The sequence below is a fragment of the Pagrus major genome, chromosome 15 (genome assembly GCF_040436345.1).
Source record: "Pagrus major chromosome 15, Pma_NU_1.0".
NCBI classification, from domain to species: Eukaryota; Metazoa; Chordata; class Actinopteri; order Spariformes; family Sparidae; genus Pagrus; species Pagrus major.
In genome coordinates this window covers 30,939,397-30,965,679 of record NC_133229.1, presented here as the reverse complement: position 1 = coordinate 30,965,679, position 26,283 = coordinate 30,939,397, and the positions used below count along the sequence as shown (strand labels likewise).

The window sequence follows — 26,283 nt, the reverse complement described above, 5'->3', positions numbered from 1 at the left end:
CAGGCGGAGTCGGAAGCAGCAGCGTCGGTCCGTCGTGTCTGCGGCTCCTCCGCTTCTCTCGTCTCTCTGTCGGCTGTCGGATCCTGCGGGAGCGGCGTCTTCTTCCAGCCGCAGGAAAGCAGCGGATCTTCGGCCTCACGGACGGACGCACGGGGCAGGCGGCGCGGCGGGGACAGACCCGGCTCGGCTCGGCTCGGCTCGGCTCTTCCTCCCCCCGCTGCGGTGGAAAAACCCGGACGGAGGCCCGCAGTGTGCGCTCAGCCTCCCGCAGGCCTCCGGCCCGGACTCCCGCTTTTCTCCCGGAAAATGGACGGATTCACCGGCAGTTTAGGTGAGTCCCGGCCGCCGCTCGCGCCCCGCACATCACCGGGTCACCTGTGCGTGCAGCGGCGGGACGGGGAGAGCCGCACGCGCCTCTGGCGGCTTTACACGTGTCACTGCTGTATTTATCAAAAAGACTCCGCACCGCCCCTCCGGCGGCTGCAGGGCCACAAAACCAACAGCTCCTCCTGAAGGAGCCTCCAGAGTCCTGGACCCCGGAGAGAAAGACCCGGTTCCGAGAGACCAGCGGGGCACCAGGGGGGCACCGGGGGGCACCAGGGGGGCACCGGGGGGCACCAGGGGGGCACCGGGGGGGCACCAGGGGGGCACCAGGGGGGCAGTTAGTCCAAAAACCCCAACAAGAGTCTCACCTGAAGATTTTATTGATCCTGTTCAATATTCACTGTGTGTGTGTGTGTGTGTGTGTGTGTGTGTGTGTGTGTGTGTGCGTGTGTGTGTGTGTGTGTGTGTGTGTGTGGACTCTGATCAGCAGAACAAGACTCAGGAAATGATTTATTTATTCATGGAGTCTGATCACACCTCGTGTGTGTGTGTGTGCGTGTGTGTGTGTGTGTGTGTGTTTGAGAGAGAGTATTTCAGGAAGTAGTCAGAGCCGCTGCAGTAAATACACAGATCAATCACAACATTAAATCAACTGAGAGGTGAAACATTGATCATCTCCTGACAATGACTGCTGGGAAACTTTGGGACAGACAGACACACACACACACACACACACACACACACACACACACACACACACACACACACCAACAGTACAAACTGTTCAGAAACATGACAAGAACTAGAAATCTGATCAATCACTGCAGGAAATTAGTCTGATCCTGATCAACAGGACCCACATCAGCCACCACACTCACGTGATTGATCGTGTCAGTGGTTTAATGGGATTGATCGTGTCAGCGGTTTAATGTGATTGATCGTGTCAGTGGTTTAATGTGATTGATCGTGTCAGTGGTTAAATGTGATTGATCGTGTCAGTGGTTTAATGTGATTGATCGTGTCAGTTGTTTTTGTTTTGATTGATCGTGTCAGCGGTTTTGTTTTGATTGATCGTGTCAGTGGTTTTTCTGTGATTGATTGTGCCAGCGGTTACATGTTATTGATCGAGTCAGTGGTTCAATGTGATTAATCGTGTCAGCGGTTTAATGGGATTGATTGTGTCAGTGGTTTTTCTGTGATTGATCGTGTCAGTGATTTTGTTTTGATTGATCGTGTCAGTGATTTTGTTTTGATTGATCGTGTCAGCGGTTTAATGTGATTGATCGTGTCAGTGGTTAAATGTGATTGATCGTGTCAGTGGTTAAATGTGATTGATCGTGTCAGCGGTTTAATGTGATTGATCGTGTCAGTGGTTTTGTTTTGATTGATCGTGTCAGTGATTTTGTTTTGATTGATCGTGTCAGTGGTTTTTCTGTGATTGATCGTGCCAGCGGTTACATGTTATTGATCGAGTCAGCGGTTTAATGGGATTGATCGTGTCAGTGATTTTGTTTTGATTGATCGTGTCAGTGATTTTGTTTTGATTGATCGTGTCAGTGGTTTTGCTGTGATTGATCGTGTCAGTCGTTAAATGTGATTGATCTTGCCAGCGGTTACATGTCATTGATCGAGTCAGTGGTTTAATGTGATTGATCGTGTCAGCGGTTTAATGGGATTGATCGTGTCAGCGGTTTAATTTGATTGATCGTGTCAGTGATTTTGTTTTGATTGATCGTGTCAGTGGTTTTTCTGTGATTGATCGTGTCAGTGGTTTTTCTGTGATTGATCGTGTCAGCGGTTTAATGTGATTGATCGTGTCATAGGTTTAATGTGATTGATCGTGTCAGCGGTTAAATGTGATTGATCGTGTCAGCGGTTTAATGGGATTGATTGTGTCAGTGGTTTTTCTGTGATTGGTCTTGTCAGTGATTTCATGTGATTGATCGTGTCAGTAGTTTTGCTGTGATTGATCGTGTCAGTCGTTAAATGTGATTGATCTTGCCAGCGGTTACATGCCATTGATCGTGTCAGTGGTTTTTCTGTGATTGATCGTGTCAGTGATTTTGTTTTGATTGATGGTGTCAGTGGTTTTGTTTTGATTGATGGTGTCAGTGGTTTTTCTGTGATTGATCGTGTCAGCGGTTTAATGTGATTGATCATGTCAGCGGTTTAATGGGATTGATCGTGTCAGAGGTTTAATTTGATTGATCGTGTCAGAGGTTTTTTTTTATTTATCGTGCCAGCGGTTTAATGTGATTGATCATGTCGGCGGTTTTGTTTTGTTTGATTGGGTCAGTGGTTTAATGTGATTGATTGTGTCAGTGGTTTTTCTGTGATTGATCGTGTCAGCGGTTTAATGTGATTGATCGTGTCATAGGTTTAATGTGATTGATCGTGTCAGCGGTTAAATGTGATTGATCGTGTCAGCGGTTTAATGGGATTGATTGTGTCAGTGGTTTTTCTGTGATTGGTCTTGTCAGTGATTTCATGTGATTGATCGTGTCAGTCGTTAAATGTGATTGATCTTGCCAGCGGTTACATGCCATTGATCGTGTCAGTGGTTTTTCTGTGATTGATCGTGTCAGTGATTTTGTTTTGATTGATGGTGTCAGTGGTTTTGTTTTGATTGATGGTGTCAGTGTTTTTTCTGTGATTGATCGTGTCAGCGGTTTAATGTGATTGATCATGTCAGCGGTTTAATGGGATTGATCGTGTCAGAGGTTTAATTTGATTGATCGTGTCAGAGGTTTTTTTTTATTTATCGTGCCAGCGGTTTAATGTGATTGATCATGTCGGCGGTTTTGTTTTGTTTGATTGGGTCAGTGGTTTAATGTGACTGATCGGGTCTGTGTTTTGTTGTGATTGATCGTGTCAGCGGTTTAATTTGATTGATCGTGTCAGAAGTTTTGCTGTGATTGATCATGTCAGCGGTTTAATGGGATTGATTGTGTCTGCGTTTTTTTGTGATTGATTGTGTCAGTGGTTTAATGTGATTGATCGTGTCTGCGTTTTTTTGTGATTGTGTCAGCAGTTTAATGTGATTGATCGTGTCAGGGGTTTAATGTGATTGATTGTGTCAGCGGTTTAATGTGATTGATCGTGTCAGTGGTTTAATGTGATTGATCGTGTCAGTGGTTCAATGTGATTGATCGTGTCAGCGGTTTAATGTGATTGATCGTGTCAGTGGTTAAATGTGATTGACAACAACAACACTGATAGTTAGATGTATCTTTCAGCGGCTGATTGATTGATCACGTCGCAGTATTCAGTGAGAGCAGCTCGTCATCATGAAATCGACTCTTCACAAGTTGCAGATAAACAGTTCAACAGTCAAATTCATCTGTTCTTTTCACCTGAACACACGAGGGAAGTGATGTTATCACTGCTGCAGGTGAACCTGAGGGAAGTGATGTCATCACTGCTGCAGGTGAGATGTTATTTGTCCGTCCCTGAAGGTTTCTGAGACGAGTCGCATGAACTAACACAAATATTTCAGTTGGACGTAAAGATGGTGACGCCTGCAGTCAGTCAGTTTGTAGGTCCTGACCTGGTTTGAAGGTTCTGACCTGGTTTGAAGGTTCTGACCTGGTTTGAAGGTTCTGGTTGGATCCATGTTTATGCGTCAGTGTTATAGATGAGGAAGATATTTTCTCAGAGAGGGTCCTCTTAAGTATAGAGAGACAAATGTGTGTCTGTGTGTGTTTGAGTAAAAAATGTGGGTTTCCCTCCCTGTTGTTGTTGTTGGAGTCAGCTGAACTCAATTACAGAGTGTACTCTGTGTGTGTGTGTGTGTGTGTGTGTGGCAGACATGCAGACACATGCAGCGTCTGCAGGACTGAACAGTTTTTCACTGACACAGAAAACAATCAGTGATTTTCTGCTCACGTTTAATCATTTGAACACACAGTTAGTTTCTGATCAGTTCCTGATGGATCAGTTCAGTGATTGATCAGTAATCTGCTTTCTGCACTCCCATCATAATGAAGACATACGTGTAGATCGACGTAGATGAACATATATTCAGATCAGTATGTCTCTGTCTCTGTAGATGACAGTATGTCTGGAGCGAGCGTCTCAGATGTCAACGATCGTCTCTCTGCTCTGGAGCTTCGTGTTCAGCAGCAGGAAGACGAGTTGACGGTGATGAAAGCAGCTCTCGCTGACGTCCTTCGCCGTCTCGCTGCCTCTGAAGTCTCTGCTGCCTCTTCAACCAAGAAACAACATGGAGGGAAAGGTAAGGTTCCCTTCCTTAATTATTTGAACTTGATCATTCTGTAAAAACTTGATTTGGTGTTGCTGGGTCCAAAAGGTGCAGCGACATGAGAGAAACACGACATCTAATGGTTACTGGTAAATGTTAACGAGCGGATATTGTTCTCTAAGTAGCACTTATTACATCAGCGGTGTCCAGCCTCAGAGGCTCCAAACAAAGCTAGCCGGCTAGCTGAGCTAAGAAAACACAAATAACAACTGCCACTGTTGTGAGAAACACTTGTAACCAGTTAAAGACTGATTTGATATCCAGTCTTTAACTGGTCATGATGTAGAGCGCTAACTCGTTATGGTCAGTGCTGACAGTGTGCTGCCCCCTGCAGGCGGGGCTGCACTGCGTGAAGCCTACTCGATGTCCTGCATCGCTAACGGAGGAACATCTGGACGAAAGAGAGACTCTACCTCCGTCACCAGGAAGGAGACCTTGTCGTCTGCTGCCAAGAGGTAAACACAAATTATTTGTAAGGGTGCCTGTTTGGGTCATTTTGAGGTTGTTTTCAGTTTTCTGTATACATTTGTTTTTTTCTGATTAATTGATGATTTTTCTTCACAGCGCATTGATTTCATCGTGAGTGTCTGCAGACCAGATCAGATTAATCGGGTTAATCGATATAATCAATGACTTTACTGTTTTGACTTTATTTATGTGGTCCAGTGCTCCAACCCACCCAGTATAAACCAGTGGAACCAGAATCACTGCAGTGAAGACCATTCAGTAGAATCAGTAGAGCCACAGGAGTAGTTATGGTCTCTCACAGTCTTGGGGTAGACCCATGGGAGAGGGGAATCAGTAGAAACAATAGAATCAATGTGTTCTGGTCTCTCATGGTCCTGGTTTTGTCCACAGTGGAGCAGACAGGAAGGAGGAGGTCAGCAGCCAGCGGTCTCTGATGGATTTTGGTGGTTTGAGTCACTAAAGTAAACACAGTAGAAGCAGTAGAAACACAGTAGAACCAGTAGAAACACAGTAGAAGCAGTCGATGTAGAGTAGAACCAGTAGAACCAGTAGAATCTGTAGTTGGTGCTCTCTCATGGTCCTGGTTTTGTCCACAGTGGAGCAGACAGGAAGAAGGAGGTCAGCAGCCAGCGGTCTCTGATGGAGGAGATCCAGGAGCGTGAGGAGTCTCCTCGCCCAAAGGACTCAGCCCCCTCTCCCTCCTCTCCCCACCCTCCCCAGACCCCTCAGACCCCTCAGACCCCCCAGAGACCAGCTCAGTCTGCTGACAGCAGTAAAGGCCACGCGCCTCCAAAAAGGTTCAGCTTTGTGATCTGTCGGCTGCTTCTAATCTCACTTCCTGCTGACGCTTCTCTGACATCGCTCTGTGAGTGGTTACTAACCCCGCCCCCGAGGACCAACAGTCCGCCACTCCTGAGTACCTGACCAGCTCAGGTGTCTCCTGGGGATCCTGGCGTCTCCTGAGACCTTCTGTAGCTCCAGAAGGTGTCAGGAAGGTCTGGTTCCTGGAGCCACCTGAGGCCTCCTGGAGATCCTCTTTCTTGCTGGTGGAAAGCTTGAACTGAGCTGTGTGTGTGTTTTTATTCAAACTAACATTTTCTTCTCCCACCTTCTCCTGAGGACCTCCTCCTCCAGCAGACCTCACCTCCTCTAACTGGACTTTCCTGAGACCCTAGAGCCTCCTGAGGCCTCCAAGTTAACTTGTAGTCCCTTGAGTCCTTCCTGAGGACTCCTGGTTAATTTGGAAGCCCCTGAGGTCTCATGGGAGTCCTGGAGCCTCCTGCCTCCTCGTCCCCTCCGACTCCTCTTTACCGTTTGCTGCTAGAGAGTTCAGACTGGGCTGCGTGTGTTTTTAACTACTAACCTGTTCTCCTTCCAGCTTCACCTGAGGACCTCCTCCTCCTCTTCTTCCTCTTCCTCTTCCTCCTCCTCCTCCTCCTCCTCCTCCTCCTCTTCCTCAGGCCTTCTGCAGTCTGGCTTCAGTTTCTTATGTGTCCCAGCTCACTAACCTCCTCCTGGATCGTGTGTTGATCTCTGAGTCACTGAGACTTTAATGAATCTGAAGCTGAACTGATGACGTGACATTTGTCACAGTTTGTTGGTAAAAGCAGAGTAGTTATCACACTTGTAGAACATTACACACATTATATTACACACATTATATTACACACATTATATTACTGCTCATTTATAATTACTTCCAGATCCAGATCTTGTTATTGCAGTCGGGGTTTCACCTCGACTTCTGCATCAGTGCTTTTACATCCACAGATGTGGTGGAGTTCTGCAGGAGCATAAAACTGAGACTGAACAAATCAATCCATAATGAATAAAAACACATTGAACTGATCTGTAGATAAATCGAGATGAAGCTCAGTGACTCAGAGTGACCTCCTGCTCAGCCTCCTCATGTTACAGCGTGTGTGTGTGTGTGTTCAGGGGGCCCAGTGTGAAGCGGTCCTCAGGTATGGAGCGTTCTCAGAGCAGCACCTGGGACACTTCAGAGGACAACAGGAACAAACTGGTGAAAGCCGCATCCACCTCGAAGCTGCTCGCCAAAGTGGTAAAGAATGCTGAGAGGTATACATACACACACTAACACACACACACACACACACTGATTGATTGATATTGTTTGATTGATCGATTGATTGATTGCCTCTTTTCAGACACAAAGACCCGGTGGTCAGTCAAGGTAAATATATTTTTATTATCTTAATCATAAAGGTACCATAGTCTTCATAGTCTTCATCATCGTCATCATCATCGTCATCATCATCTGTAACAGCCAATAGGAGGCCAGCCTTCAGCACCACAGCTTTCAAGATATTTTAAAATATTTCAACAGGAATCCTGTAACGACTGATGATGATGTCATTGTTGTTGTTGGTGATCCTGTTTTGTTTGTTTTGTTTTTATTTGTTGTCGTTTGTTCTGCTGTTATTTGTGTTTGTGTTGCTATTGTTGTTGTTTATGTTGCTGTTTGTTTGTGTTGCCGTTGTTGTTTGTTTGTGTCTGTGTGGTTTTTGTCTGTTTGTTTTGTTGTTTCTGTTTCTGTTGCTTTTGTTTGTTTGCGTCTGCGTGTTGTTGTTTATGTTGCTGTTTGTGTTGTTGTTTGTTTGTGTTGCCGTTGTTGTTTGTTTGTGTCTGTGTGGTTGTTCTTTGTGTTGTTGTTATTGTTTATGTTGCTGTTTGTGTTGTTGTTGATGTTTGTGTTGCTGTTTGTTTGTGTTGTTGTTTATGTTGCTGTTTGTTTGTGTTGTTGTTTATGTTGATGTTTGTGTTGTTTTTGTTTGTGTTGCTGTTTATGTTGTTGTGTATTTGTTCGTGTTGCTGTTTGTGTTGTTGTGTTGCTGTTTGTTTGTGTTGTTGCTGTTTGTGTTGTTGTGGTTTATGTTGCCGTTGTTGTTTGTTTGTGTTGTTGTTGTTGTTGTTGTTGCTGTTTGTTTATGTTTATGAGTGACACTGTGTTTGTCTCAAACCAGCCAAAATGTCGACCCGAGAGAAAAACAGCCAAGCTGGTGAGTCCTGATGAGTCGACTGTGTGAGCGAGCTAGCAGGCTAACAAAAGGCTAACATGCTAACAGCAGCTGAATTCGCGCTTCCTGTTTCTGCTCTGGACCAATCACATCTTTCTCTCTCTCTCTCTCTGCTTTACGTCATCAGCCTCGCTCACCCACCTGCTCTCTCTCCTTCAGCCTGATCAGGTGATAGCACACCTGTCTGTGGCTCCGCCCCCTGCTTGTCTTTACCTCCATAGAAGGTCGAACAGGTGCTGTCTGAGATTATTAAGGGACCAATCAGTGAAACAAAGAAACCCGCCCACCCTCTAAACCTAAGCATTTTAATGGTTGCTGCTCTCAGGTTGATTGACAGGTTGTGTGACATCATCTTGTTTGTGATTCTATGGAGGTAAACGACGACGCAGCAGGTGTTTCTGTCTCACCTGCTTCACCTGCACGGCATCAGTGCTTCCTCACCTGTCCCTCACCTGTGTGTCTGACTCTTGTTTGATCTTTAACCAATCAGAACAGACTGAGTTTTCATGTTGTGTGATCTGATTGGATGCAGCCAACACAGATCAATAATAATACAGAACCTGATCAGAGCTGGATTGATCACATTGACTGGTTTAGAGCTCAGTATCAGCTGATCAGTTAATATCAACGAGGTCAGTGTTCGTCCACCAGGGGGTTCTCACACTGTGACCTTTAACAGTGAACCAAATCTTTATTAAACATGTTTGTTTACATTATTTCTTTAAATTGTTGAAACGAGTTAAAGCAGACGTGTTCTGAACAGTCTTCTATCTTATAATATTGATTATGTATTGATTAACCAAATCCAGTTTGTCTCCAAACGACCACAATGAGAGAAAACACGGCTGCATTGTTTATAGTCATTGTGTGCGTCTGTCAGTTTTTGGGCTTGTTGTATTGTAATGTGTTTATTCTATCAGCTGATGGTTCGTTATCAGTCGTTAACCTGTCGTACGTCTGTATCAGTCTGATTTCTGTCCAGATCAACCCTGAATGTTGAAGAGAAGTTTTAAAATCTCTCATAAATAAATGTTTTCCCTTCAACATGTTTCTGTGTTTGTGTCTGCTGTTTCAGAGGGAAGCCACATCAAGATGTTCATGCGTGGTCGACCAATCACCATGTTCATCCCTTCAGACGTGGAAAACTATGAAGATGTTCGGACTGAACTCCCTTCAGAAAGACTCAAGCTGGAATGGGTGTATCCTTCACTCTGTACAGGAGCACTAATGATTAATAATAATCAGCATCTGTTGAAAATTAAACATAATAGTGAGAATATTGATTGAAAATAATCAGCTAAAGTAATTCTTTATCAATAACAAAACAGTTGTATTAACAGTCTATAGGTAAAAAAAGAGAAGGAAAGTTTATGTGTGAAGTTTGAAATAAAAAAATATTCAGGAGTTCTGATTTAAATTCAGATAAACAACAAACATTAAACGTGTCTCAGCTGACAGACTGAAGATCCACTGAAGGATGCTGAGATGATCAGACACAGACAGAAGAGTGTCGTCTGCATACAACAATAAAACAATGAAGTTACAGATGATGAGACACAAAGACTGAATGTCCAGCTGTTTACCAGTTGTTTACCAGATGTTTACCAGATGTTTGCCAGGTTTGTCCTTGACTTCCTGCAGGTATGGTTACCGTGGCAGAGACTGCAGAGCGAACGTTTACCTCCTTCCAACCGGAGAGATTGTTTACTTCATTGCCTCCGTTGTGGCTTTGTTTAACTATGAAGAACGGACGCAGAGACATTACCTCGGACACACCGACTGTGTTAAGTGGTGAGAAAACACTCGCACAAGAATCATCCGCTGCGCTCCTATTGGCTGGTGTGTGGTGACATGTATGTGACGTCATGTCTCTGTCTCTGTCCGTCAGTTTGGCAATCCATCCTGATAAGATCCGGATTGCTACAGGACAGATTGCAGGAGTGGACAAAGATGGACGGGTGAGGACAAAGACTTTTATCTACAGTTTAACTTTCTGACTGAACTGAATTATCAGTTTTTTCAGTGAACTGAAATATTTATTGACAACAATTTTATTTCAATACAAACGAGAGAACAACTAAACAAACACGCTTGACTCTTTTCGAGATCTTTTAAAGGCTCAACAGTGAAGTGAATGAAGGTTGAACGGACAAATTAACTCATCACAATCTTTCTGTCTTCAGCCGCTGCAGCCTCACGTTCGTATCTGGGACAGCGTCAGCCTGTCGACTCTGCAGGTCATCGGTTTGGGAACATTTGAGCGAGGCGTTGGCTCGCTGGCTTTTTCTAAAGCTGTAAGTATCACCCAGGTGCATGGTGGGAACTGTGGTTCTGTATAACATGTGGACCACACTGCTCACATCTAAAGCTTCACATTCAGACATCACTGAAAACATAGTCGATGGCTGCATTTACACCTGTCTGTCTCATACCTGTCTGTTTGTCTGCCTCACACCTGTCTGTCCGTCTGTCTCACACGTGTTGGTCTGTCTCACACGTGTTGGTCTGTCTCACACCTGTCTCTGTCTCTTTCAGGACTCTGGTCAGCACCTGAGTGTTATTGATGACTGTAACGATCACATGTTGACAGTTTGGGATTGGCAGAAGAAGTCAAAGATCGCTGAGATCAAGGTGAACAACAAACAACACAGTTGTCATACTGGACTTGAACTGGTTTTAATTGGTCCTGACTGGTCTCTGACTGGTTTTAATTGGTCCTTACTGGTCTCTGACTGGTGTCTGTCTGTTGAAACTGTTTTAGACCACTAACGAGGTGGTCTTGGCTGTGGAGTTCCACCCCACCGACCCGAACACCATCGTCACCTGTGGAAAGTCCCACATCTTCTTCTGGACCTGGAGTGGGACCTCGCTGGCTCGTAAACAGGGAATCTTTGGGGTGAGAAGATTATTTATTTATTTAGGTTTATATTTAAGTTACAAGTTTCCCCTTAAAGAAACAAACAAGGGTTTATTGGCATGTTCTCTGATATTTGCATCATTAAATAGAAAACAAATAACTACAAAACTTTTTTTAGAGTTTATGAAACTGTGAATCAGAATCAACTCTAACTGCCTTTATGTGAAGTTGAAGGAAAACCTCTGACCTGACAGCAGTCGTCCATTTTTACATTCAGTTCTTCCTCCCAGTTCATTAGACTCATCAGGTTACATATTTAAAATCAGCACCTTTAACTCTGATTTGTTAACAACATAGATTCATTGATCTGATCTTTAGATTAGTTCTTGAAGGGGAGATTGTGTTTTGTGTTGCTGCTGTTGTTTTTTTTGTCACATTTTCTAAAAACAAATCCAGGTGTTGTCTTCCTCATGTGTTACACAAAGCTAATTGATGGCGCTGTCAGAGTCACAGTAACAGCATCAAAACATCAAACTGACAAAAGACTACTGATCAAAATGGATCATCTGTGTGTTTGTTAAAGAATCTGACCTGAAGGATTAAATTGACAAAAAGATGAATGGGGTTTGGTGGAGCAGACTCGAACAAAGTGAATGTGAGGAATTTAATCTTGAGAGGAACAGGAGCCTCCACCCAGCTGAACACAAAGGAACAAACCTTCAGAATAAAAGTTTTACATGTTTAGAAAAATCGGAAAATTTGTTTTCAGATCAGATAACCGTCTGCTGCGTTCAGTCCACAGAACATTTCACTGCTGGACACACAACTAAAACTGTAAAGTAAAACAATGTAACTACACACTGCATGTAAAACTGTAACTCACCAGGACTTAAGTTGACCTGTTTTGCTGTCCTGGTCTGTGGTCCTGGTCTGTGGTCCTGGTCTGTGGTCCTGGTCTGTAGTCCTGGTCTGTGGTCCTGGTCTGTAGTCCTGGTCTGTAGTCCTGGTCTGTAGTCCTGGTCTGTGGTCCTGGTCTGTAGTCCTGGTCTGTAGTCCTGGTCTGTGGTCCTGGTCTGTGGTCCTGGTCTGTAGTCCTGGTCTGTGGTCCTGGTCTGTAGTCCTGCTCTGCCTCTGACCCAGTTTCTTGTTGTGTCTGCAGAAATACGAGAAGCCAAAGTTCATCCAGTGTCTGGCCTTCCTGAGTACTGGAGACATCCTGACTGGAGACTCTGGAGGAATCCTGCTGGTCTGGACCAGGAGCTCTGCTGAGACCCCCACCGGGAAGGGACCCCGAGGTGAGCGTCGGCTGAAAACTGTCTTTTATGTCGTAGCTGGTGTCATGACCAACGTGATCAGGCTGAAGAGAGACACAGTTATCTGCTGATTTTAAGGAACTGTCATTGAACGTCGCTCTTTATCTCAGTGCCTGAAACTAATGTGTAGAAAATAGTTATTCTATATTTTTATGTACATTATGAAGAGCGACACAAACACTACAGAACCTGTGTGTGTGTGTGTGTGTGTGATGTTACTCACAGCTGTTGATACTGTCTGTAGTTCCTGCAGGTGAGGAACTAAGTCCTGATGGATTTGAACTGTGAAATGCTTCAGTTAAACATTTAACAGGAAATTAAAACAATAGAAATAGAAAACCTGTCCTGAGATCAGTTTAACACTGAAGAAGAAACGCAGAGAAGTGTGTGTGTGTGTGTGAGTGTGTGTGTTGGCCCAGTTTCAGTAATGGTTTTAGTGACACGTTGCTAAACTGGTTTCAACAGGAACGCTGCCAAAAATTAAACGTTTTTCAGGTGAAGTTCTTCACTGGAATCGGAGCAGAGTTCCTCAGAGCGTCGGTGGCAGATTAACAGATTTAACATGTTGAGGTCGAACAACAGACTTCACATCAGAAGACACAAACATTTACACAAGTTTAACGTTCATGTTGTAAACGCACTGAACAGAATAAATTTGGCCTCAAGCAGCAGATTTGTTTGAACAGGAAACCTGAAGAAACAGGAAGTGTTTTCTGTGTGATCTGCTGCCTCCTGCTGGTTGTGGCAGGAACTGCACCTGAAAACACAGGAAACAGTTGAGACGCAGACATGAAACATGAAACGTGGAGTTTCACTGACGACCACACACACTGCAACATTAAATATTGTTTAATTTAAATTCTGTAATGAAACATACCTCCATCTTTATGAACAGTTCAGTTCAGAAGAGTACAGGTGTGACTCGTGTGTGTGTGTGTGTGTGTGTGTCTGTCTGTGTGTGTGCAGCGTTTCAGATCAGTCGGCAGGTCAAAGGTCATGAGGGCAGTGTGTTCTGTATGTGCGAGATGAGGAGCGGCACTCTGCTGACCGGAGGAGGAAAAGACCGAAAAATCATCCTGTGGGACCACGAACTGCGAGCTGACCGCAACATCGAGGTGACACACACACACACACACCCAAACACACACACACACACACACACACACACACACACACACACACACACACACCTCAGAACCCAGCTGCTGCAATTTGAGTCAAAAATTTACTGTGTGACTAAAAATGTGAAGTAACCAAGTTATACAAAAGTAATTAGAGGGTCACATGACTGATGTCACATGACTGACTTGTGTCGACAGGTCCCGGATCAGTATGGAACCATCAGAGCCGTGTCTGAAGGGAAGGGGGACGAGTTTCTGGTTGGGACATCTCGAAACTTCATCCTTAGAGGAACCTTCAACGACGGCTTCCTGGTGGAGGTCCAGGTGAGACCATGTGACGTCATCATGACGTCATCATGATGTCATGTGTCCAGGCTCTATGTGTGTTTGTGTTGTGATGTGTTCAGGCTCTCTGTGTGTTTGTGTTGTGATGTGTTCAGGCTCTCTGTGTGTTTGTGTTGTGATGTGTTCAGGCTCTCTATGTTTTTTTGTTGTGATGTGTTCAGGCTCTCTATGTGTTTGTGTTGTGATGTGTTCAGGCTCTCTGTGTGTTTGTGTTGTGATGTGTTCAGGCTCTCTATGTGTTTGTGTTGTGATGTGTTCAGGCTCTCTATGTTTTTTTGTTGTGATGTGTTCAGGCTCTCAGTGTGTTTGTGTTGTGATGTGTTCAGGCTCTCAGTGTGTTTGTGTTGCGATGTGTTCAGGCTCTGAGTATCTTTGTGTTGCGATGTGTTCAGGCTCTCAGTGTGTTTGTGTTGTGATGTGTTCAGGCTCTCAGTGTGTTTGTGTTGTGATTAGTTCAGGCTCTGAGTATCTTTGTGTTGCGATGTGTTCAGGCTCTGAGTATCTTTGTGTTGCGATGTGTTCAGGCTCTCAGTGTGTTTGTGTTGTGATGTGTTCAGGCTCTCAGTGTGTTTGTGTTGCGATGTGTTCAGGGTCACACAGACGAGCTGTGGGGCTTGGCGTCTCACCCGTCCAGAGAGATGTTTCTGACGTGCGCTCAGGACCGGCTCGTCTGCCTCTGGAACGCGTTGGATCACAGTCTTCAATGGAGCCGCACGCTGGAGGTGAGGCTGACCGCTGATCGGTGGATTCATCATCAATGAATGATTGAAAGATGGTTGACAGATGATTGACAGCTTCGTTTCTCCCTCAGGAACATGGACACTGTGCAGACTTCCATCCCAGCGGAGCCGTGGTCGCCATAGGAACACACTCAGGAAAGTAAGTACAATTATTGATCGATAATCCATCATCGTCTGACTGGTCTACCTGTTTCATGGTGGTCTGACTGGTCTACCTGTTTCATGGTGGTCTGACTGGTCTACCTGTTTCATGGTGGTCTGACTGGTCTACCTGTTTCATGGTGGTCTGACTGGTCTACCTGTTTCAGGTGGTACGTTCTGGACGCCGAGACCACGGACCTGGTGGCGATCCACACCGACGGGAACGAGCAGCTGTCTGTGATGCGCTTCTCTGTAGGTGGGTGGAGTCTAGTGAAGTGATCCTGTTTACGATCTCTGCTCTATGACAACATTATGAGATAGGTGAACTACATGTCCCATGATGCTCCTCTCTGTGTGTCTGCAGATGGCAGTCTGCTGGCTGTTGGATCTCATGATAACTTTATTTACCTTTACACCGTCTCCGACAGAGGACGCAAGTACAGCCGCTACGGGAAGTGCACCGTAAGTCTGATGATTCTTCTTCTTTTAAATATTATTTGAAACGGGAGATAACGAGGAAGGATTGATTCAAACTAATAAGGAGATCAATAAAGTTCAAAACTAACAGAGAGCGGTATTACAACAGTAGAAAGAAAACATATACAACCATACATGCTGTAACTAGGCAGTGACACCAAACATAAATGGACTCTAATAAGCGGAGGAAATTAGAAATATTAGGAACAGAATCTGGCTGCAGAAGAATCCAGAAAAATGTCCGTGTTCCTTAAACAGAAGCTCTGTGAAAGTGTGAAACTGAAAAAGAAGATATCAGAAAATACAATTCACAGAATCATAACCAGAGAACAAAAATAATAAAAAAGTGAATAAAGTGAAATTCAGGAGGTCGTCAAATTATAGGGCGGAAGTTTGAGGGGGAAGTCTAACTGACGCTCTGTCCTCCTGTAAGACAAACGATGGCTGATGATTAATGAACTGCAGGCTGAAGCTGGAGAAGTCGCCTGGATGCGATGGTTCTGCAGCAGAAAGAGTTCACACTGAGGATCAGCCCGAGGATGTTTCAGACCGATGTCCGGTCTTACTGTCGATTACAGACGATTTACTGTCAGACACACGATGACGTGCAGCAGACGCCACACATGATCGACGACATTAATAAAATCTAAAAGAAGTGTTGAGCATCGACACCAGAACGTAATCTGACTGGACCTTTCTCTGTGGACTGTGCGACATGACGAGCCCACTGCTGGAATCAAACACATATTTAAACACTTTATCCCAGAAAGTCTTGATCCATGAGCTCCGAACAGACGACAGAATAAAGTGAATCACTATCGAAGAACACGGCGACGTTTTGATCCGCCTGAGGCAGCCGATGAACTCTCAGCGATCAGGACACCAGATCAACGGAGGTCAAACAGAACAAGAAGAACAAGGTTCACATTTATTATCAAATATGTCGCTGACGGCTCGTCTCGAGGCTGTGACGACGAGACGCTCTCACAGAGGACAGAACCTGATGACCACAAACTGGAATCATCACAACTGTGTGACGTCTGATTGGTCGGATTTATATTAAAACCTACGACTGATGAAGAGGTCGCTCCCTATTGGACGACGCGTTCACTTGTTTGTTTTTAATCCAATGTTTCAGGTGATGATGAAGATGATGATGATGATGATGATTCTCAGGTGTGTTCATGAGTTACCTGAATGTTTCCACAGGGACATTCCAGCTACATCACACACCTGGACTGGTCACCTGACAACAACTTCATCATGTCCAACTCTGGAGACTACGAGATCCTCTACTGTGAGTACTCTGACACTACACTACTGTAGTACTGTGAGTACTCTGATACTACACTACTGTAGTACTGTGCAGTACTCTGACACTACACTACTGTAGTACTGTGAGTACTCTGATACTACACTACTGTAGTACTGTGCAGTACTCTGATACTACACTACTGTAGTACTGTGCAGTACTCTGATACTACACTACTGTAGTACTGTGAGTACTCTGATACTACACTACTGTAGTACTGTGCAGTACTCTGATACTACACTACTGTAGTACTGTGCAGTACTCTGACACTACACTACTGTAGTACTGTGAGTACTCTGATACTACACTACTGTAGTACTGTGAAGTACACTGACACTACACTACTGTAGTACTGTGAAGTACACTGACACTACACTACTGTAGTACTGTGAGTACTCTGACACTACACTACTGTAGTACTGTGAGTACTCTGACACTACACTACTGTAGTACTGTGCAGTACTCTGACACTACACTACTGTAGTACTGTGCAGTACTCTGACACTACACTACTGTAGTACTGTGCAGTACTGTGTACCTGTGTTGTGCAGTGACAGGTGTGTGTTTTCAGGGGACGTTCCTCTCGGCTGCAAACTGATCCGGAATCGATCAGAGTGCAAAGACATCAGCTGGGCGACGTACACCTGCGTCCTTGGATACCACGTGTTCGGTACGTACACCTGCACACCTGCACACCTGTACACCTGCACACCTGCACACCTGCACACCTGTACACCTGCACACCTGCACACCTGCACACCTGTCAGGTGGTCTAACAGAAGATAAAAAAATATAATGTGACAAATTCTCAAATCACTTGTTGGTGACACAAGAACAGATCTGATGTTTGACACGAGCGATTCCTGACGACTTTTTGTTCCTGTTTCATTGTGTGTGTGTCTGTGTGTGTGTGTGTGTGTGTCTGTCTGTCTTTGTGTCAGGTGTGTGGCCGGAGGGTTCAGACGGCACTGACATCAATGCTCTGATCAGATCTCACAACAGGAAGGTGATCGCTCTCGCCGACGACTTCTGTAAAGTTCACCTGTTCGCCTACCCGTGCTCCACGCCAAAGGTGAGACACACACACACACACACACACACACACACTGGTCTCCAGTGGTAGTAGGAGGGACGGAGAAGGTGTAATAATTAATGTTCAGTGATTTTAAGAAACGTTCTCTTGCGTCATTGATGACGTCACTTTGTGCCTTTTTTCGTTTTCATCTTTAAAAATGTTTCTGATTTTAAATTGACTGAGCGATCAATAGTTAGTTGGATCTGTTGACTGGAAGGTTTTTGTTTTTCAAAAGAAACAAAGATCGGAAAACACAAAAACAAAAGTATCAAGAATCAATCAATCAATAATCTGTGTGTGTGTGTGTGTGTGTGTGTGCAGGCTCCCAGCCATAAGTACAGCGCCCACAGCAGCCATGTGACCAACGTCAGCTTCCTGTATAAAGACAGTCACCTGATCTCGACGGGGGGGAAGGACACCAGCATCATGCAGTGGCGTTTGGTGGAGAAATCTTCGCTGTCTCTCACCGACAGCCTCCTCTCTAACTCCGCCCCCCACAGGGCGGAGCCTGTATTCACCCCTCCCTCTCTCGATACAGCCACGCCCGTACAGGGACCCGCCCCTCCTCCGACAGCCAACGGGACCCAGGAGCCCTCCCCGGACACCCCGCCCCCCACAGAGTTAGCCCCGCCCGTCTCTGAGTTAACCCCACCCCGTTCCGAGTCGACTCCGCCCCCCTCTGACAGCACGGTGAGTCTGAAGGACAGCCTGGAGCCGAGCGACGACACGGCCACGCCCAGCGACGAGGGGCTGCCCCCCCTCACCCCCCCCTCATAGACGAGTCTGTGAGTGTGTAGATGAGTGAGTGTTCTTGTACAGCTATCTTTGTGAGGACCAGGAGAGGTTGAACACGGTGTGAGGACATTTTTACAAAGCGAGGACATTTAGTTTGTGTCGAACCTTTAAACGTCTGTTTGAGGGTTCGGACTGGGTTTTTAAAGACGGAGCAGGTGTAGGTTCAGTTTAGGATGAACACATGTCGCTGTGACGGTAAATAAGAGTTAATACTGAGTTAATGTGAACACATGAAACATGTTGATGTGATTCAGGGTGACATCACTTCCTGAGGATTATTATCTCTGATGTCCGTCCAGAACAAACGTCCATAAATCCACTTAGAAGTCAGAGACAAAGATTCTGCAGAACTTCTCTGAGAATCATCATGTTTTTAAGTTTTCTTCAGTATCAAAGTAATCTATTACATCCATGAGTACACTGCAGACAGGAGCTGCGAACAGCTCATTCAGCACTCTGAATGGAGAACAGCTGACTACATGGAAACTAATTGAATTAACAGTTCTCAGTGGTCAATGACGGTCCTCGCAAGGATAGTGTGTGTGTGTGTGTGTGTGTGTGTGTGTGTGTGTGGCTGCAGCGTCAGGTTGTTTTCTAATCGATCAGCTGTTAAAATAAACGTTCCTTCAGTTTGAGCATGTGATGTCACAGTTTGAAACACCTGGAGCTTCTGATTTACCTGAGCAGAGACTGGAGGAGGAGCTGTTACCTGACACACACACACACACACACACACACACACACACACGATGGGGTTTTAAAAAGAGAGAGGTGTGAAGGAATGTTTCGCTTTGATGAGGAAAGATTTAAAGGATGAACTCCGACAGGTGAGATGAGTCTCAGGTGTGTTGGGTAACGTTCCCTCCTCCAATAAGAGCAGAGAAGAACAGGAAGTGTCGGGGAATCAGAGAGGACCTGCAAAAGTCTGAAATGTCTTTTAAAAAGTTTTTTAAACTTGTTTTATTCCTTTGATTTAAAATTACTTTTAGTGATTATTGATTATTGGTTCCTAACAATTATTGATCAGAGGAATCATGTAACACTGATAAGATTCATTTATTATTTGACTTTTATTTTGTTAAACTGCCAAACTCAACCCTTCTGTAGGATTTTCACAGTAAAAGTCCTCCTGAGAAGGGACAGTAGTATGGTAGACTTTTATTATGAAACTTGCAGGAAATATAAACAACAGGTGAGCTTCGGTCCAGAGCGGCTGGCTGCGGTCCAACAGTCGCATAACGTTACGTCCTTTCCTTCCTAAACACTCGACCTGAAACGTCGTGATGTCAAAGACAGATTTGAAGAATTCATGAAAACAGCCTGACTGCAGGTGAACTGGGGCTGCAAGGAATTGTGGGACGGCGTTATCTCCCCTCCTTTAGTGTTTCCTGTGCTGAAGGAGATAAGAAGGGAAACACTGAAACGACCACTTCAGGGTCATTTCACTCAGTCAGGAAATGTCCTAAAAGACTGTTGGACCGCAGCCTGAGGCTGAAGTTAAAGTCACACTGAGAACAGGAAACAGGAAGTAAACAGGTGGAAACAGGAAGTAAAGAGGATGTTAACAGTAACACAAAGTCAGCCTCCAGATTAAAAACTGTGACTCAGGTGTGTTTTAATAATCAGAGTCGACAGAGGAGTGAGATGTCTCTCTGTTAGAGGATCTCTGTCTGTATATACTGCAGATACCTGTGTATATTTCTGTTCACCACCAGGGGGCAGCAGCCCCTCAGCTACACTGTAAAAATACTCAGCCGCCCTTCACATTCAACACTCACATCTCTCAGCCAATCAGGTCACAGGACATACATGCGATCCTCTCCTCTGATTGGCTGGTTGTCAGTGACTCACTGAATGACGGCTGACGATGTTTGTTTTTGTCTCTTCTGGACCATTTCTCTTCAAAATGTTTTCTGAATGTCATGATGTCATGATGATGTCACTCCAGGGGGAGGGGCCTTCCGGGGGAGGGGAGGGTGGGTCGTTCATGTTTTTGCCTTTTTAATACTCGTTATCTTTAATATCTTCATCTTTTCTACGCTCGTCTCTCTGAAGGGCTTGTACAGAGTTCAGGGACTCACCTGGTTGTTCAGGGAGGGGCGGGGTTATGGGGTGGGCGGGGTTATTGGATGTAAGGGAGGGGCGGGGTCTTGTGGGAGTTTCTGGATTAAAATGTTTATTTTTCAGTGATCAGTAATGACATTGATACCCATGATGATGATGATGATGATGTTCATGTGACTGTTTTGAGCCAATCATGTCTTCTCTCATGCATTCCTGTCAGACGACAGACTGTACTGAAGATTTCAACAAAAAAATGCAAATAAATGTTTTGAAAACTGATCATTTTTGTTTGTTTTTTTCCTGCTGATGAGAGGTCAGAGGTCAGATGTACACCGCCATGGTAACTGATGCTTCAACAAACCCAGGATCTGTGTCTGTTCTCCGTCTTCAGCAGCCTGAACAAGCTGCTCATCAGCTCGACACGTCAGCTCAGGTTTCCACATTCATCGTGACGTTTGCAGCATCTGACCAATCACAGACGTGGACGAGTCTGCTGACAGCACTTTATACAGAAGAGCAAAATATTGGAGAATAATTATAATCTCGCTGCTCATCATCAGTAATCTGACTATGATCACATGAATGTTTATCATCAGGATGTTTGACGCGATGTCAGAGCGGTATATTCTCGTATATTTGAAGTCCACGACTTTAAAGCTGAAATCTTCTCCGTCAGCTGACTGTGTTCTGTCTGATGTCGTAGCTCTGACTGGGGGCGTGTCTCCTGGTCACACCTGAAGCCCGGCAGGTGATCGGGGCAGAGATTCACTCAGCAGCTGAATCACTTCTGACCAGAGGACCAACAGACCAACAGAGCTCAGATTTCCACCCGGGCTGAGAGGGTAAGAAGTCCACACTGGTCTCTGTCACTCGTCCATGTTGTCCCACTGAGGACGTGATCAGCTTCACTGCTGTCTGTCTGTTTGTACAGAAGAAGTGAGGAGATTATTTATTCTCTTGATCCATTTTCAAAGTATGATCCAAACTGTTTTCTCTCCTGTTTATGACTTGAACTGGTGGAAAATTAAAGTTTGCAGGATAATCTTTTCAAAAATCTTGTCTGTGAAAACAAGTGAACATTTGTTTTTCCATCGGTGAAGGAGGCTAATAAGTGTTTTATTCATTAAAAGCATAAAGAAAGCTTAAGAAACAGCAGCTGTGAGTGTTGTTGGTGCCGTCCGGTTTCACAGAGGACAGGACAGAACGAGTCCTGCTCACCTGATCAGCTGTTAGAAACATATCCCAGAATATTAGAGCTGCAGAGAGGAGTGTTTGAGTGAAAGTATATAATATGAGTATAATGACTGAGAGGATGACGTCAGGTTTCCCTCTGCTGGAGCCGACCGGTAACTACTGCTGTTGGTGTTATAACAACACATTATAACCATGAACTATGTCGTCACATTTAAAGGCTCATATGTCAGAATGAGGCCATTAAATGCTGAGCTTTGATCTGAGTGGCTGATAATTCACAATATTCCACCCGTGACACTGACGCAGATTATAAATAGGGATGAACGACATGGATTTTTTTCAGCCGATATACGATAACCGATAATTACCTGACTCTCACAGTCGACACCGATAAAATAACAGATGATAGAAACCAACATTGTTATGCTTTGTGTACCACCTGAGTGTAAGAGGCTCAGATTTATTTGATATTCCAGTTTAGATCAGATTAAAAAAAACGAGTGCTCACAAAACAGCTTTAAAGGTGCAGACCACCAACTTCTGTGAGTAGATGCTGCACTTGTTAAGTCAACAAAAGCAATTTGGCTTCGTATTATCGGCTATTAGGAGGCAAAGTTTAAGTAATTTCTTTAATCAATAGTCGGCTGCCTTAACAATCGATTGTCTCTTAATCATTAATAACAAAATATATTGAACATTTTTCCTTTTAGAAAACTGTTTGAACCACTGACATGATCTGTGTTTGATGTAAAATCAGAGTCGGCTACATTCGGAGCTACAAGAACAGATAAATTAAACATAACGTTATTGAATAATAAACTAAATAACACAAAATAAATACTTAATTTTAATCACAGAGCTCCGTCTGTCACTGTTCAACCAAATCCAGCTACACTGAGGCGACTAAATGGATCAGCTGTCATAATATCAGTTTGTGAATTTATATTTATAAGTCTTTTTATATTTTTTAAATTACAATTTATTTGTATTTTAATTACACACATTTTCTCACACCAGTATTTTGTGTTTTAGTTGGACAAGTATTTGTAATCTGTTATTGTAAAATACTTTGACGTATCCGTGCTCACTTCTGACTGTCGATTAAGACATTTAAGACTGTTAAATTCTTAACGTCGATTAATTGATTAATCAATTAATCATTAACATCCCTATTGGCCATAATTTCTTAATCTGCCAATGAGCAATTATGTAAATAACAACAAAGCCGTGACAGTTCACACACAATAGCTGTATCTTGTGTTCAGCGTGCAGAGAGATTAAATCTCAGCTGGAAGAAAACATGAGTGCTTTCAGTCGTACTGAGAGCACGAGGTCGTGGTGCGCTGCAGCCTCTGCTGGTCAAAACTACTATTATAAAAACAAACAACTTCACTTCACACATGAAGAAAAATCAAAACGTAAATGAATTAATTTACGCTGTTAATGAGAGAAAACAGTTTAGATCAGACTTAGTGAATGGGACTTGCCCCTCAGGGCTTCCGTAGATGTTGCAGTCTGCTGTCAGTAGACTGGTCCGGGTCCGTGATTGGTCAGATGCTGTAAACATCACGGCTCAATGTGGAGATACGTATCAAGTTCATAAGCAGCTTTGTTTTGTGTGAATCACCTGCAAAATGTCTCTGAAGCAGAATGAGAAGCAGAGAAACAACTCATATGATAGAGATAAAGATATGATGTCACATGAAGGAGTCAGGTGTGTCGACAGCTGTCACTCCCAAGAACAAACATCTGGATTTACAGCTGATAACTATTCTGGATCAATAACTTCCTCTGACTCCAGCTTCAGATCACTATTTATCATAGGAGGTTTTCTTTTAATTAACTGACTGACTGACTTTGTTCAGCACAAACTGAACAGATGTGACGTCAGAACGTCAAAGTTTTGATTTAAACTCTTTGAAGTGATTAAAGTTGATTATGAGTCAAACTCAGGATGTTTATTGAGTCTCTGACACTGACCGACCGTGAACATTCATGTTTATTCAGAGCTCAGAGAAACACCACACTGCATTCTGGGAAATCTCCCTCACAGTCTTATTTCACATCTTGTGGTTTGATGGTTTCAGAGCTTCCTGGGCTGCGATTGGCTCATTTGTTGCAGCCGTTGCTGTGGCAGCAGGTCCAGCGTGGATTAGAGCAGTTGTCGAGCGTGGTGCAGCCTTTCTCTCCGTTATCTGCAGCAGCAAACAGGAAACGCATCAGAGCCACACAACAGGTTTGTAAATCCACACGTGTCGTCACAAAGAGCAGCTGTGAATGTTTCCACACAGTCGGCTCAGCAAATCTACATTAAATGTCCCACAGAGCAGGAGGACGACTCACCTCTGGTGTAGCACGCCTGCTGGACTTTGCTGGTGCAGTCGAGCAGCAGGTTGCTGACCATGAAGTAGTCCTCACCGTAACACTGGATGTGAAACTCCTTAGCTGCAACACAAACACACCTGTGATCACACCTGAGACAGTCTCACCTCTTCAGATCGCATCTGGGACTCACCCGACTGTGACGAGACTCACAGTCGGGTGAGTCGACGATCCCGCTGAAATGAAGAACCTCCGTACAGTTTAAAGATGAACACCTGAACTGAAGCACACCTGGCGCCCCCTGAAAAACCTTCAGTGGAGCAGCCCTCGCTCTGTGTTTCACTGAGCTGTGTGAGATTCAGCAGGCCGATACCAAACCTCCAGACAAAAAAAAGGCTCCAGAGCGAATGCATAAACCTCACAGGAAATCGACCATTTTGAATTTTGTGTGAAAATTGAGTGTATTTTTGAGAAGTTATCAACAGGTTGCATGAATATAACGGCGTGGGCGTGGCAAGGAAACAGGAAGCTGTTGTAACTTGAGTGTCGACGATCGAATCTCCCCCGAACTGAAACCTGTTAATAATTCACTGATCAGAATACACAACAAAAACTGATGTTCGTGCCTGATTCATCACAACTGCCATGGAAGCATTATTAATATTGTACAGTAAACTGTAGTAACCACAGTGTGTCACTAGTTTAAAGGTCACATTGATGACAATTATTAACAATAATCCATCTACAGTTTGTAGAAAGGTGCAGAATAAAAGTCTCCCTCCTTAAAAACATTATTCTGATGTGAATGAATCATTTAAAATGTTTGTCAGGATCAAAATCATTGTTTTGTTTTCTCTGTTAAATTATGACAGTTGGTTCAACTTCTAACAACATCTGTCAGCCAATAGAAGCTCTCCGCTGGTGTCAGCCAATAGAATCACTCCGCTGGTGTCAGCCAATAGAATCTCTCCGCTTGTGTCAGCCAATAGAATCACTCCGCTGGTGTCAGCCAATAGAATCTCTCCGCTGGTGTCAGGTGGTGTCTGTAGTCTGGTAGTTGTCAGTTTTGCAGGATGTGCCCAGAACACTGTGCTGCCCTGACGTTAGCTCGCTAGCCTTAGCAGTGTTAATGTTTGCTAGCATTAGCGTTAGCAACATTGACAGCACAGGGCCGTGAACAGGAACCACGTGGCACACATCATCACATGGTGGTTACTCTGTTACGTGAACTCAGTTCATTCAGTCCTGTTCACTGTCACAAAGGCAGACTGAGAGGAAACTACTTGTCATCTGTTGCCGTCACAGATTCACTGCAGGACTTTATTTAGTGTTTCACTGAGCTCACGAGGAGGCCGGTCGTCAGCTGAAGCAGGTCTGCTGCAGCTCTGTAATGGTAGCGTAGCCTCTCGACTCGGCCTGGAGCAGAAACATGGTTGAAGACTTGTGTTTTTCCCGTCAGCTCATCAGTCGGTCTGTGAACACTGGTCTGAGGTCAGTGCGTCAGAGGACTGGCAGACAGCAGTTCAGTGTGTCTGAAGGCCTCGTGCAGTGAAACTGCTCCACTAGTGTAAACGTTAACCTTCAATACATTTTATTTTACGACATAACTTCGTCTTTATTTCAACAGTACTGTCATAAATCATCATCACAACGGTAGTGATGAGATAAGAGCACAAACCAAGTCATCTGAAATGTACTTTAGCTGCAGTTTACACCTGTGCTGTTACTAAATGCTCTTTATTCCTGTTTACCCTCCTTCACTTTAAACACGTCAGTGTAGAGTCGTACCTGAGCAGAGCGGCAGCAGCAGCAGCAGCACCAAGCAAACCTTCATGTTCCTGTTCCTGTCGATCCGACTCAACGAGCAGCTGAAACTGAGACGAGCTGAACGAGGCCGGACTTTTATCCTGCGCTCGCACACACACACACACACACACACACACACACACACACACACACACACACACACACACACACACACACGCACACACACACACACACAGGTGAACAAACAGATAACTCATCTGCAGACAAAGTGAACTGACCTCATTTGGCCTCAGAAACGACGTCCACGCTGTTTCAGTTCAACTCTTCAGCGTGTTGTTTGACTCGTGTCTACGTGTCGGAGCGACTGAGTCTCAGGTGCTGATGGTGTGTAAGTGTGTTTAAATGAGGATTAAAGGCCGATATGAATATAAATGCATCGTGTTTCTGCTGAGTCATGACAGTGCAGTGATTGGCTGCCAGCTGATGACATCAGCAGTTTATCTGCACTTTGAACACTGATGCTGAACTTAAACCAACATGTGTTTGTCCCTCGCAGACTGTTTGTCCCGATGCAGCTGATATTACCTCCTCACAGATCGATCAACATCTTTGTGTCTGCAGTGCGATCACACACGTCATCATCTGGACCCTCGACGTCTGTTCACTGCT

The 26,283-nt window shown here is 44.5% G+C and overlaps 1 protein-coding gene and 1 long non-coding RNA gene across 3 annotated transcripts; one reads left to right on the top strand and one right to left on the bottom strand.

Moving 5' to 3' along the window:
• Positions 1–6: 6 nt before the first annotated feature.
• LOC141009096 (echinoderm microtubule-associated protein-like 4) lies at positions 7–20,610 on the top strand. 2 transcript variants are annotated; one of them, XM_073481506.1, is made up of 24 exons: positions 7–331; positions 4,373–4,558; positions 4,920–5,040; positions 5,650–5,850; positions 6,992–7,132; positions 7,222–7,247; positions 8,038–8,073; positions 9,167–9,290; positions 9,733–9,882; positions 9,980–10,049; positions 10,275–10,385; positions 10,627–10,722; positions 10,853–10,987; positions 12,108–12,243; positions 13,228–13,376; positions 13,581–13,706; positions 14,318–14,449; positions 14,539–14,606; positions 14,776–14,864; positions 14,973–15,070; positions 16,295–16,382; positions 16,969–17,067; positions 17,339–17,469; positions 17,794–20,610. In XM_073481506.1, the coding sequence occupies exons 1-24, from the start codon at positions 307–309 to the stop codon at positions 18,247–18,249; spliced, it is 2,994 nt and encodes a 997-aa protein (XP_073337607.1). In that variant the 5' UTR covers positions 7–306; the 3' UTR covers positions 18,250–20,610. The 2 variants fall into 2 exon arrangements, with proteins under 2 accessions (XP_073337607.1, XP_073337606.1); XM_073481505.1 differs by lacking the exon at positions 5,650–5,850 and having other exon boundaries at positions 222–331.
• Positions 20,611–23,506: 2,896 nt separating this feature from the next.
• LOC141009098 (uncharacterized) lies at positions 23,507–25,751 on the bottom strand. Its single transcript, XR_012180120.1, has 3 exons — positions 25,636–25,751; positions 23,869–23,970; positions 23,507–23,720 (listed from the first exon to the last, which is right to left on the bottom strand). It is a non-coding gene; the product is annotated as an uncharacterized lncRNA (long non-coding RNA).
• Between the last annotated feature and the right edge of the window lie 532 nt (positions 25,752–26,283).

Excerpts from the sequence above, each read along its gene's own strand:
- LOC141009096 (XM_073481506.1), top strand. The coding sequence starts at position 307 with ATGGACGGATTCACCGGCAGTTTAG. Across the intron at positions 13,707-14,317 it reads GCTTCCTGGTGGAGGTCCAG|GGTCACACAGACGAGCTGTG; the intron begins GTGAGACCATGT and ends CGATGTGTTCAG. Across the intron at positions 15,071-16,294 it reads GCCGCTACGGGAAGTGCACC|GGACATTCCAGCTACATCAC; the intron begins GTAAGTCTGATG and ends ATGTTTCCACAG.